Here is a 13,429-nt window from a genome sequence, read left to right as displayed (position 1 = left end):
GATATAAGCCTATTGCTTTGGCATAAGAGTTAGTGTGGGGTGGTGGGGATAGTTGGCAAATAGTTGTCAGAATCTAATTTCACATTTGATTTAATGCCAAGGGGGTTATAACTTAATCAATTGCATGTATTACACCTCCTCATGTGACTGGGAGTGGATTACTCAGACACCTAGTGGAATGTATAAGTACAAAGGCAGCAGGGCTGGAAGAATAAGAGAAACTAACTGAATGATCACTGGATTAGGAAAACCTACCTTGTATCAACACACATTGTCCATAGTATCAGTTTCACTGACCATACAGTAACACTTTGTATTTCTACAATTACAAATTGTAGTCCACCGGTTTCTCTGCATAATTACTTATTGCCATTTCACTCAGTTCTTCAATGATTAGGACCCACAGGACCACCACAGGGCAGGTGTGCACCACCCAAAATCATACCTGCTCTGTGGTGGTCCTGTGGGGAAATAGCAGGGTGAAATGGGCATAAGAATTTATGCAGAGAAACAAGTGCTCCTTTATAGTCTGAGAAGAGCAGAGTCTGATGCTGCAGAAAGCAGGGACTCTTCAGTAATCTGAGGAAAAACCCCTATTACTTGACTGTGAAAGAACCATTTGACAAACAGCTTTCTACAAGCATAATTTTAAACAACATATCAGAGAAGTTTAAACTAAGTTAAGCTAAAGTGGCAAGTCTTGACTTTCTCATAGCACCTAGAAACTGATAAACTTTGTTTATCCAACTTTGGCTTAAGTTAATTAGAGACAGAGAGCATGTCATGCTCTCACATATCCATGTAGCCACACAAAACACTCCAAAATGAGAAAGCTGATGTAAGCTTGAAAACCTCCAGGATGCCTCACTGCTGGTATTCATTGCGTGGCAGCATAGTGTAACAGCGGGACTCTGGAGCTGTATAATCAGTCGCCTCCTTACCTTTCATTTGAGATTCCCGCTATTGTCACACAGACTCTGCATGAATTATTTCATTAGAAATGCTGACATTTTGCCTAATACTGCACCTCAACAGAGGCCTCTGACTGCTCTATCTTCTTCTACACACAACTTGTTCCCTTCACAGAAGCTTCTACTGAAAAAGCCCATTTTTTAACCTCTATTTTGGCTTATGGAGAAAAAGAATATTTGAAGTCCCGAGGACAACCTGTTCTTTAGATAAAAAATGGACCAGTATTAGAAATCTTTAGCAGAACACTACATAGTATTTTTACCTTAAAATTACAACTTTAAAATGATTGTGAGTTCAGTACATTGTTGTAAAAGTGAATTACATTAGGGGGAAACCTGAAGCAAAAACCCAAACTCTATTAAAGGGACAGTAAGTAAGAATTAGAATTTTTGCTCCTATGGTTTCCCTTACAGCTGCAGAGTGTAATTCACTTTAAACGCACTGTACTGGAATCAATGGGACAGGAGAGGTTTGTTTACCCTGCTCCAAATGTTATATGCATTTTCTGTAGAGCTGAGCCTGGAGTTTCAATGAAAGAGGCTCTGTTCTCCCTCTTACAGATCAGTGAAGCATCATCATGATTTTGAAGCTGTAATTTCAAAGTAAAAACACCTACCTAGTGTTCCTTTAATATGTTATTAAAGCGAAGAATAAACGTGAATTTAGAATTCAGTGATATACTCAGATTTCTAACCCTTTTATTGAGCAATAAAGAGAGGGAGCACTCCACTTATTCAATAAACATTCTCTGTTTTTGTTGATAACTTTTGATTTGTATCTACATTTTATCATATTTTAACTGTAAAAAGTTATTTACATAACCTTAAATTATTTGAAGATTGCCAGAAGCAAGCCTCTGTTGGAAACGACAACCTCAAGCACCTACATTTTGCAAGTGTTCTTAGGTCAGAGAAAACAACAAGGTACAACACTGCAAGCTACAGCCTAAATCAGGATAAAACTACAACTTTATTATATATCCTTGCTGTCCAACTGAAAACATGCATGTCGATTTTTTGTTCATTACATTATTTTGACTCTGCAGATTTCCTTCACATTATGTGTAATTTTCATGATATAAAGAGAAATGCTCCCAAATTACTTTGAACTAATTTATTTACATTAATTTCCATAGAAATTTAAATGTGTCATTCACAATAAAAAAAAAAAAAACTTCTTAAAAAAGTTCAGAAGATGCTTGCTCACCATTTACTAGCTGTTTGGGTCTGTTTCTGTACTGGAAACTGCTCTGGTGTGTTTATGAAGCCCTGGTTTCAGTAAATGAGTAAAATAACAAAGTGGCTCATTCAGACATGCTAGGCGTCACTTCTCTTCTCACGTCAGAGAAATGACAGAGAGATCTCCAAATGTTGAAAATTATGAAAAGAGATGAGGATAGTGGTTGTAGAGAAGGTGGTTAATACTGACTTATTTTTGCTGTTCCAGATTACTTAACCCATACTAAATGCTAAATTTCAAAAATGAAATTAGTCTATAGACTACGTCATGTTATTTCAGGCACAATATTGACTGCATGCATGCTTAGATTTTACACTGATGGGCCTGAGTGGGTTTTAAATTCTCAACTTTCTGATCAGGAAAATGATTATTTAACCCTAAGCCTATAAACCAAGATTGAGTTATGTTTAGGCACACAGAGAGAATGCATCCAATTTGCACCATAAACTGCTGCAAAATGAAGCTTTTTTTTTTTTTTGCAGTAGAAGCACACCGTTAATGAGTAGCTTCATGTGCCTGTTATAGAATCAAATCCTAGCAGTGAAGAAATCAATAGTGGAGCTCTGAGAACTGCTGTGAACAAACAGCGGCTGGGGGATCCTCTAGTGAGTTGTCCTGGAATGAGCGGGGATGCAGCCAGTCTATCTGACCTCCAAGACTAGCAGCACAGAGAAGCGATGTCCCCACAGACTGTCACATGCAGTCGTTCCAAAGAAAGGGTCAGATCAGATCAAACCAGCTAAATACACATCCTCTTTGATGCCTGAGTTTAAGGACACAAAAAACAACCATTTCACCAAAAACAAGTGGTGTTATTTGATGAGTACAGTAACAAACACTGACTAATTGCTTAATGATGTTTAACATATGCTTACCAACCAGCTGAGATTACAAATGAATTAATGTATAATTTATAATATAAAGCTAGCTCTTGGTTACAGGTGTAGAATGTTCCTCTGCAGTTTTGCTGCAGAGTGGAGAGGTTGTGGGTCTTCTCTGCTTTGACTGCAGCTATTGGGAGACTGACCGCTTATGAGTGCTGTGTGACGGGGGGAGGGGCTCACGGCAGCACCTGCTGCTTGTTGAAGACAGTAAATGCAAAATGATATTTACTTTCATGAAGAGTCTCCAAAAGTCTACAATAACACCAGCCACTAACTCGCTAAATATTGTAACAAAGTCATTAAGTTGGCAACACTGAGTAAAATTAAGAATCAACATAAGATCAACACAATAAAATTACATTTATATTAGTAATGAATCTATTTAAAATATACAATAACAAAATAAAATTAAAATGCTTGTATTTTGGGAAAGGAGAAAACACTGCCTGCTGCGCCACCGTTTCACAAAAGTGAGAGTTGTGATATTTAATACATATTTCAGCATAAATAAAATGCAATCTACCCTCTGAACTCAACAGTAGTGATATTGTGTTTACATTAATAAATAAGAGTGAATTATGGGAGAAAGTTGTGGTTCATATGTTTGAGAAACTACAGGACAAGAGCCTCAGGACATAACTCAAGGACAAAGACAAGGAAAATTACCGTATTTTCCGCACTATAAGGCGCACCGGATTATAAGGCGCACCTTCATTGAATGACCTATTTTAAAACTTTGTCCATATATAAGGCGCACCGGATTATAAGGCGCATACAATAGATGCTACAGTAGAGGCTGGGGGTTACGTTATGCATCAATTAGATGGAGCTGCGCTAAAGGGAATGTCAACAAAACAGTCAGATAGGTCAGTTCAACTTTATTAATAGATTACAACCCAGCGTAGTTTAAGGTAAAACATGTAGTGTCTCGCTTTATTCCCTCGGAAACTCTGTTTAGTCTTCTTTACTTGGCGTAGGTCATCTTGTTGCTTCCTCCACTTTCGCACCATTGATTCGTTAATGTTAAATGCTCTTGCTGCTGCTCTATTCCCATGTTCTTCTGCGTGACTGATCGCCTTGAGTTTAAACTCTGCGTCATATGCGTGTCTCTTAATAGGAGCCATTTTGGGGTCTTTACATAAAAAACAAATGGAAATGAAATATATATACCGGTATATATCCAGCATGCACCGCGCGCAGAAGAAAATGAAGTAGGCAGCTGCTTACCGTAGTTGCGAGACCTGGCTCAATATTGGTCCATATATAAGGCTTTTGAGATAATTTGAGTTTTTTAGGTGCGCCTTATAGTGCGGAAAATACGGTACTGCCTAATGCTCATTCATACTGACAGATTGAAGGAATGAACCATAACCTGATGATGGCATGCTATGCAATCATCATTGTCTACTCTGAAAATGCCTCATGGTTGCTTTAGCTGTTAAGAAAAGAAAGAAAAGCTGTGTTTCCATTCACTGTTAATGTGCTGGTCATAAAGATATGTATATTTTTCAAGAGTTTTTTTTAAGGCAGCCAAGGATTATCACCTTGTCCTTTAGCTAGGCTGTGTTTCAAATTAGTTGATGCATTGCTAAACAGTGAATCATAAGGGGATAATGGACATGCTGAGCTTTGTAGGAATACATAACAAGCAGCTGCAATAGCTGAAGATGCCTGTCTGTAAGATAAACCCAGCCATTCAATGAGAAACACATCCTCCTACCCAAGAAAGATTTCAGGCAATAAAGATGAACAAGCATTGAGAAATCCCAAGGCATGTGTGCAGGTCTTACCTGTAATGTCGAGTGTCTCTGAGTGCTCTGTTGCTGGGGATTCGCTCACTCTCCCTCTGATTGAAGGCATACAAGCTGTAGGGGTCTTGGCCCGGCTTCCATCTGTCAACACTGAGGTAGTTCTTCTCTTCAAATTCTTCCAACAGATCATCCCATTCTGTGTCTGAAATCTAAAATGGACATATAACAATTGTGTTTTGTGGACGATAATGACATCTAATAATTAACTATACACTAATTAATTTCACATAACCATGAGGTTTAAGCTCAACCAAAAATAATGTTTAGGTTCCTCCTGAATATTCTCTCAATGATATGCATGGTAGATGTTGAATGATTTATTTGATAACTAACTCATGAAGTTTGGCACTAATTGGTGAACCATGTCCCATCTATGTTGGCAAAAACAATGGCCTTTTTTTATGCTTGTCATAAATTTATAGGTTATAAATTCCCGTTTTTTTGTTGAACATCTAAAAATAAACTTGAAATCTTGAAAATTCTTTACATTTTTCACTCTCATGTTTACCCTTTTTTGAGTGTGCTGAAGGCATCAGCTGCTAGGTTAATTTATATTTTGCTAGTATGGGCCACACCCTATAGTTTGGAACGGGGGGGGGGGGCGAACTCAGAGGAATTTGGGATGGAGTTCGGAGCGGTCTTGAGCATGTGTAGAACCAGGCCCCCAAAAGTTACAGGAAAGCGATACGTTGGTGAGCTTTGAAGAGATCACGGATATGGGTGTGGATGTATAAATGATGTGCTTGGGAGGTCCATCGGCCGAGTGTCTGAATGGTACGATCTGAAAGGCCTTGATGGTAAGCTGTAGAGGCAGCACCGATCCTGAAAGAGTGAGCGGAAAATGTGATGGGTTAAGATTACTACGTGAAAGGTTTAGTCGTAAGTGGGACTGAAACCAGTAGCGACCGAACCTGATTCGGTTGTAAACAATGGATCGGATTGGGAGGTACCTTGAGATAATCTAAGCTGGAGGTAGCATGTAAGAGGTTCATAGGGGCTTATAGGGGAAGGGAGTTTAAAGAGAAATATTTGAGAAGAATTGTGAAATTGGAAACGAGACAGAGTCAGCAATAGGGTTAATGTGACCAGCAATGTAAACTGCTTTTAATAGAAATTGATGGATGACTGAGTGCCAAGTGAGGCGGCGGACGAATGGCATGAGACTGAGTGAACTGGAGCGTCCTTTATTAATAATATGAACAATTGATTCACTATCTGGATGGAGAAGGATAACTCGGCCAGTCCATTCATGTCCCCAAAGAACTGCAGCAATGACAGCGGGAAAGAGTTTGTGGAGTGCAATGGAGTCACCGCAGTCTAGCGCTAGATGGGTGAATTGATCAGGCCAGGAAGATGCGAACCAGTGTCCCTTGTAAAAACCTCCACACCCCACGGAAGGGGCTGCGTCGACGAACAAAATAACGTCCTCTGGGTTAGCTAGTGCGTCATTATAAAAGAAAGAGATGCCATTCCATCTGTGGAGGAGGAGCAACCAGAATTGTAGCTCTGAAGCGCAGGCTTGGTCCAGGGAGATTAACTGAGAGAGAGAAGAGGCCGAAGAGGCTAGGTGCAGCAAATGAGAGATGAAGGAACGACCTTGTGGGACAACACTCATGGCGAAATTAAGATGCCCCAAAAGGGAGAGGAGTTGTCGTTTGGTGACACGTTGAAAAGTAAGAAATTCAGGGAGGGATTCAGTAATGCGGGCCAGCTTGTCGTGTCGGAGTGAAGCACGAAAAGAAACTGAATCCAGAAAGATGCCCAAGAACTCAAGTGAGGTAGCGGGGCCAATAGTTTTCTCGGAAGACAAGGGAATGCCCAGGCGATGGAAAGCGTAACCACATCAGGCTCTGATTCAGCAGAGAGGTTGGAGGCATGGAACGAGGAGACGGGCAGAACCACCAAACCTGGGGAGAAAACAAACAATAGACCATCAAGGAGATAACATACGAATGCGGGGTCAGGATGGCGTGAGAGGCAGCTTGCGAGCTCAGGAACGTTGACGGGGTGGAGAGAAAACGGATCAGTCAGCTGTTACCGAACTTAGGCGGCCGCTTGGTGCAGCTTGGCTGAGAAAAATCCGCTGACGAAGGGTAGGCTGCACCAGGGGTGGATTGAAGACACGAGCATTGGGAGGAGGAGGAGCTGGAGCAGTGGTGAAGAAAGAGAATGTGGTGTCAGGAGATCGGGGCGCCGGAGCGAGAGGTTGACTTGCAAAACCTGCGGAGAGAGAATCATTATGATAAACAACGGGGTACTGCATGCCCGTGAGGGGTAGGGGGTTGGGATGATAGGGGTAGGGGGTTGGGATGATAAGGGAAGGGGGGTTGGGATGATAAGGGAAAAACAGGGTAGGTGGAAGAAGTAGTAGCAGGGAGAGAGAGAACAGGAAAATCAGAATCACGTAAAAGGGGAGACAAACGAGAAAAAACGGAAGTCGGGGCAGGGTCGGGCCCAGTAGTGCAGACAGGAGCCAGATCTGTGGCACCAGCAGGGGGCACTGAGCTGGTGATGGGGGCCCTTGCGGGGCGTCCTCGGCGCCGCGTCGCAGGTGCAGTGGCGTCATGGCGCGATGGCGTAGGTTGAGCGGGAAAGACCCCATCCTCCGGGGTAGAAGCCGAAAACAGGGAAAAAAGGGGTCCTCTTGTTGGCTGAACAAGCGAAGGGGATACCGCGCTCTCGGAGCACTCTCTGGAGGCCCGCCACGGTCCAGTCGGAGATGGACGGAGAAGCGGGAGTAGCCGGATCGGGCCGTACTCATCCGACGGTGAAGGAGGGCTGCCGAGCACGATGGTCGCGGCGATGAGGTCGCTGGGGAGGAAGAGAAATCGGAGAGGAGAGGCGTCTGTGCGCAGAACCCGCAAGTGTGGAGCGGGAATGACGAGAGCGTGCGGAGGAGCAGCTGAAGTGGCAGGTGAGGCAGGCACGACGACTGCCGAACGCAGTCTCTTAGTGCTGATGACAGGGGTGGCGTTTGGGCGATCGAGTAGGGGAAGGAGAGAAGAGCTAGTGGTCAGAAGTGAGCAGGTCGAGATCCATGGTAGCAGTTGGCAACTCAGTGACGCAAGCAGGAAGTGCAAGACTAGCGACTTGATTGTCATGGAGATTACGTGAGGTTGAAGGGTATAAATAGGCCTGGGGGGAAGGAGCGTGGGTGTGGCCCAACTCCCAAAATACTGTTATAGTATAACTTCAATTAAACAAATAAATATTTAAAGTCAACAGGAGTAGTGAAAACATTATAAATTCTTTCTTTGTAAAATTGCTTTTATTTATTTAATTAAGATTAATTGTTTATGTAACATATAGCTGTATTCTAAAATGTATAAAAACATTCCCCTGCTCATTTGTCATTTGAAATAACAAATAAAAACCTAAAAAGTACTAATGCACTATATTCACAATCTCTACCATCAAAATTACTATCTTTAAATCGTCAAAACAAAATTTTTCTTGCTTCCTATTTTCAAAACTACTTATTTTTTTGTTTTTTTTTTATTATGAAATGATGATTGTCTTTTGTAATACGAGCAACAAAATATTTGAATTTTGAACTACACTTATGCATTACACAAAAATGCTTTAAAACGTATCTGAAACAAAACTTCTGAAACAAAAATTCTGTATCAAAACTAAAAATGAATACTGTTATGTGGCACCCAGACAATATACCAAACAGAACTATATGGGACTGATAGAATGATAATAAAATTGTCCTATTTATTAATGCCTACTATATCATATACATATCATATGATATATCATGTTAGGGATAGATGTATTTCTGCAGTCTACATTTTCAAACTGTGAAGCTGTCGGCACTGTTCTCTATCAAAATGAATTCAAATCTCAGCATGCTGAAGCAATTCAACCTCCCATGCAGGCGCTGAACACACTATATTTCTGAATCCATGAAGGCATATCAATCATAGTTTAATAAACCTTCGTATTCTGCACCAACAGCACTCTCTCATTTATTATTTTTAAGGAGCTGCTTTTTTCCCTTGTTTTGCTGAAGTCAGACCATTAGGAAGGCTGAAAGCTGTTTGGTTGTTGCTTGCTTATTTCATCCCAGAGGATGAATGGGGACTGATGATGCCTCTACACATACCTATACTGTTGCACTAAATGGCATTTCTCCTGAAAGGAGGTAGAATGTAATTAAATGCATCTCAAATCTATACCATTTGATATTTTTTTTTTTCAGCTTTTCTCTTAATTCACATGCTCATTTGTATAGTACTTAGGGAATAAAATATAATGGAGACCACTAGTCAAAGTAGCATTTAACAATAACTTTGTCCAAAATAAATTGTTTTTGTCGATTTTATGTTTAGAAGGACTGGCGTCCCCTCCAGGGTGTATTCCCGCCTTGCGCCCAATGATTCCAGGTAGGCTCTGGACCCCCCGCGACCCTAAATTGGATAAGCGGTTACAGATAATGGATGGATTTTATGTTTACAATATCATTTGAACACAGGTACTGTCCATCAGATTGTGTGAACATTTCATGATGAATGGACTGATGTAAATGCTACAAATTTACTTGGAATAACATTTTTTACACTGACTTCCACTACTGTTAACAATGTTTTTCTTTACCTTTAAAGTTATTATATTGGAGATGCACATTTTTCTTTGGACAATGAAGTTGTCAATTTTTAGCAAATATTTAAGAGGATATATGTGGAAAGTCATAAGAACTTTTAAGGATATTAAAAGAAATACAGAAACAAATCTGAAAGTATGTGTAGTTGTCAAATATATAATGGTGAGAAAACAAAAAATTACATTAGGACATAAAAGTTTGGCTGTGTGTGGAATGGAGAAATATTATAGCAACAGGTATATAATATGAAAAAAAGAGCCAGAAGATGGAGGATTCACCACTTTGAAAGACTGCAGAGACAATTCAAATGTTTCTCAATGTAAAATAGAACTTTACGATTTCATCATCTACATAACAGAATAAAATAAAAAGTTTCAGAGAATACAAAGTCTCAATCTGCCAGTGACAAGGTCAGAAAGCAGTACTGGATGTGTGTGATCTTTAAAAACAGACATGATTCTGCAGTGGAAACTGTTGCATGAGCTTGGAAACACTTCCCAAAACAAGTGTCTGTGAACAATTCCTCACTGCATCCACAAATGTTAACAGTCCAGAAAGACCACCGCATTCTCACAGCCTAATCTTTTTTCTACAGACTGTGTAGAAAAAGACAATTGTGAAAATCATTTTTAAAATCATGGATAGTCTGTGTCATTGTTCTGTACAGGGACCCCCATGTTAAAGAGGAGAGAGACCATCCCACTTGTTATCAGCATAGTTCAAAACCAGCATCCATGGTGGTATAGAATTGCATTAATACAGAGGACACCAGTGACTTGTACATCTATGGAGTGGTGCAGCAGGTAGTGTCGCAGTCACACACAGCTACAAGATCCTGGGGTTGTGGGTTCAAGTCCCGCTCTGGGTGACTGTGAGGAATCTGGTATGTTCTCCACGTGTCCGCATGGGTTTCCTCAAGGTACTCTGGTCTCCTCCCACAGTCCAAAAACACACATCTGTAAGTGGATTGGTGACACAAAAGTATACATAGGTGTGAGTGTACGTGTCACCCTTTGTAGGATTGGTGCCCCCTCCTTCCTGCCTTGCATCCAGCGATTCCAGGTAGGCTCTGGACCCACTGCGACCCTGAACTGGATAAGCGATTACAGACAATGAACGAATGATATCCAGGGAATGATCCACCATGAATATCATACATGCTCTGTGGTGGTCCTGACCATTGAGGGACAGGGTTAAAGGGGACAAACAAATGTCACTTTTCCACTGCATGGAACCTACATGACTCCAATTGACTCTGCCCTACTGCTTTTCCACTAGCTAAATATGGTACCTGGTCCCTGGAAAAAAGGACTGCTTGCTTACAGTTCCATCCAAGCCAAGTAGGTACTAAATTGTTACGTGTAAACCTTGCAGAGGTCTGATTGGCTAGAGAGACCAGTCAATCATCACAAAATGCACAGCTCCAGCACAAATTCACCACTTGTAAAATCTCTGAAGTCACAGCAGCTTTCACATTTGCTTTTATCTAACTCACAACATTACCTCTCTCTCTCTTTCACACACACACACATATATATATATATATATACACATACATACACACACACACATACATACACACGTCTCAATAGCTCATAAAATATTGTTTCTATACTGAATATATCCTTGTGCTGTTTTCAAAGAAATATATATTTTAAATATTTATACTTTCTCAATTTAAAATCATGTTCTGTTAAACATTTTTGTTTTTTCTTTCTGAAAAATAACCATGTAATTAATGGTAAATTTGAAAGGACATTACATAAATGGAGGTTGTCCTCTGACTTTTGCACAGAACTGTATTTCTCAGAAATCATGCTCAGTGGCATGATCAGCTGAACTATAATTAATCCCAACTGCATTTGATGAAATGGTTAATGTCATTATACCATGATCTCATTAACCTTCTGTTATAAACATAACTTTTTACTGAATTGTCCCTTTAATGAGACAGGGGGCACTGATTCTGTATGGTGGGAACCGCACACCCTCCTCAACACTCTTTTGCAACACTCTCGACCTGGTGAGAATGTGTCACAGTCCGTTGCTTTACAAGAGCCACAACAGCATCTTTACAGCCAGTAATAGAGGTGGGTAATTGCAAATGTCTGTTTCTTAAGATAGACTGCTAAGCATGACAATGGCCAGGCTTTCAATTCAACCCGCTTGTGCATAAAATCAGCTGAAGGCCTGTGAGAAATGGCTTCAGCTGGAGGATCAAATGTGATATTTCCATTACAATATGCCATCATGAGTCAGTGGCTTCATTATTCAATGGAATGCAAAATGGTATTAAGTTTTCCAATGTTGTGACAAAGCTTCAGGTTTTAACTATGGGTTGCTATGCTCCTAGGGATACATTTACAAATTATCAAGGGAAACTGCACATTCATTTTTGTATTTAGAGACTAAGACTATCTGGATCTAGCTCCTAGATGACAAGAGCATGGCAAGAAGATTAGCCAGAGATTTAAATGCTTGTACTTCTTCCATGGTGTTTCATTGCAAATATCTGATATACCTGTACTGTTCGACTGAAGCATACTCGGTTATCTGTAGTAAAGGCATTGTATGTGCATTAACAATTTACAAAAATAAATTATAAATTATATACACACATTATATATCAGAGGCGATTGCTCTAAGACTGCAAGGGAAGCTCAGCTTCCCCTAAAATGTCAAAAAATAAGTGATCAAATATATACTGTTGCGTGTACATGTCATTGAATTAATATGCACTACAACACGCTCAACTTTTGTTCAGAATCAGCTTCTTATCACTGGTAAAGATGCAGCTTTCCTCTCAATCATTCACGCAGCTTCACAGTGAGTTCAATAGCGAAGTGCAGCGAAACGAGACGAGTCATTGGATAAATGCTGGGCTTTGTCCCGCCCATCGGACGCTCAGCGTCTCTGGGGGTCTATGGGGCAGTGGGCTGGCCTCTGCTGGCTCGGACACTCAGCTTCTGCATGATGATTGAATGATCTGTCTGAGGCTGGAACCCTTTATGATTGACAGCGAAATGAGCGAATCAGCGATCCTTTGGTGTAAAGATTAAATTTTCATTCTGTTCTGAGTTGAACCAGAGACTTTCAATATAACATTAAATTACTTTTAATGTGTAAACAGGAAAATACTTTGGAAACACCTTCAAGTACTAACCACGTATTTGAGCCTCTTAGCGGCATTTTCTTTGTTAAAAACGACTAGCGACAAATCAAGCTTCTATTTCTGGTGGGGTTTTTTTGTAGCTGCTTGTGTTTGGAGACTGACTTCTATCACTCTTTCTAACTTCTATCGCAGTTTCTGTCCAGCGGGTGTTGCTGAGCCCCTCCACCGTCACAAAGCACTCACACGCGGACATACTTCACATGGGCCAAGGCCGTTTAAGCAGCCTAGCTCTGCTGGCCATTGAGAGGACACTAGTCAAGTCCCTGGAAAAGGGTCAAAGATCATTTTCTTGAAAAGGAACAAAGGGTAGAATTTATGTATAAATATATATATATATATATATATATATATATATATATAATGTGTGTATATAATTTATTGTTGTAAATATATATATGTGTGTGTGTGTGTGTATTCTTTTGTCTAAGTGAAGCTGCTTTTTTGCACAATGTGCAGAAAACTTAGACTACTGCACACATGTATTTCCCTCAGGGTCTGAAACAGCTCTGCTCTGCATTCCCTTGTGAAATCATTAGCTTGGTGTTGCTACACAGCCACTGATCAGACTATCTTAGTCGTGCCACATCTGGGGCACAGCGCACTCTCACTGGCTGCTAATGAGGGTAGGAGGACAGAGAGAGATGAAGTGGTAATTGGATAGTCCCTGTCCTGTCATCTGTACTTCGACCATGTACATTTTTAATAGTTTTTCGGCAACTTAGAACTCGTCTCCAGCAGCAGA

At 40.6% G+C, this 13,429-nt stretch overlaps 1 protein-coding gene across 3 annotated transcripts in view; it reads right to left on the bottom strand.

Annotated features, from left to right (window-relative positions):
• The window catches only part of galnt14 (UDP-N-acetyl-alpha-D-galactosamine:polypeptide N-acetylgalactosaminyltransferase 14 (GalNAc-T14)), a 134,253-nt gene that overhangs the window by 112,128 nt on the left and 8,696 nt on the right, over window positions 1-13,429 (bottom strand). For all 3 annotated transcript variants that reach the window (XM_066676587.1, XM_066676588.1, XM_066676589.1), the window contains exon 2: window positions 4,886-5,055. In XM_066676587.1, the coding sequence (XP_066532684.1) occupies window positions 4,886-5,055 (170 nt within the window). The remainder of the gene's footprint in view (window positions 1-4,885; window positions 5,056-13,429) is intronic.

This window comes from Hoplias malabaricus, chromosome 7 (assembly GCF_029633855.1).
Source record: "Hoplias malabaricus isolate fHopMal1 chromosome 7, fHopMal1.hap1, whole genome shotgun sequence".
In the NCBI taxonomy this organism is placed as follows: domain Eukaryota; kingdom Metazoa; phylum Chordata; class Actinopteri; order Characiformes; family Erythrinidae; genus Hoplias; species Hoplias malabaricus.
The sequence above is the reverse complement of the archived record's forward strand: the minus strand, read 5'-3'. Positions and strand labels throughout refer to the sequence as shown.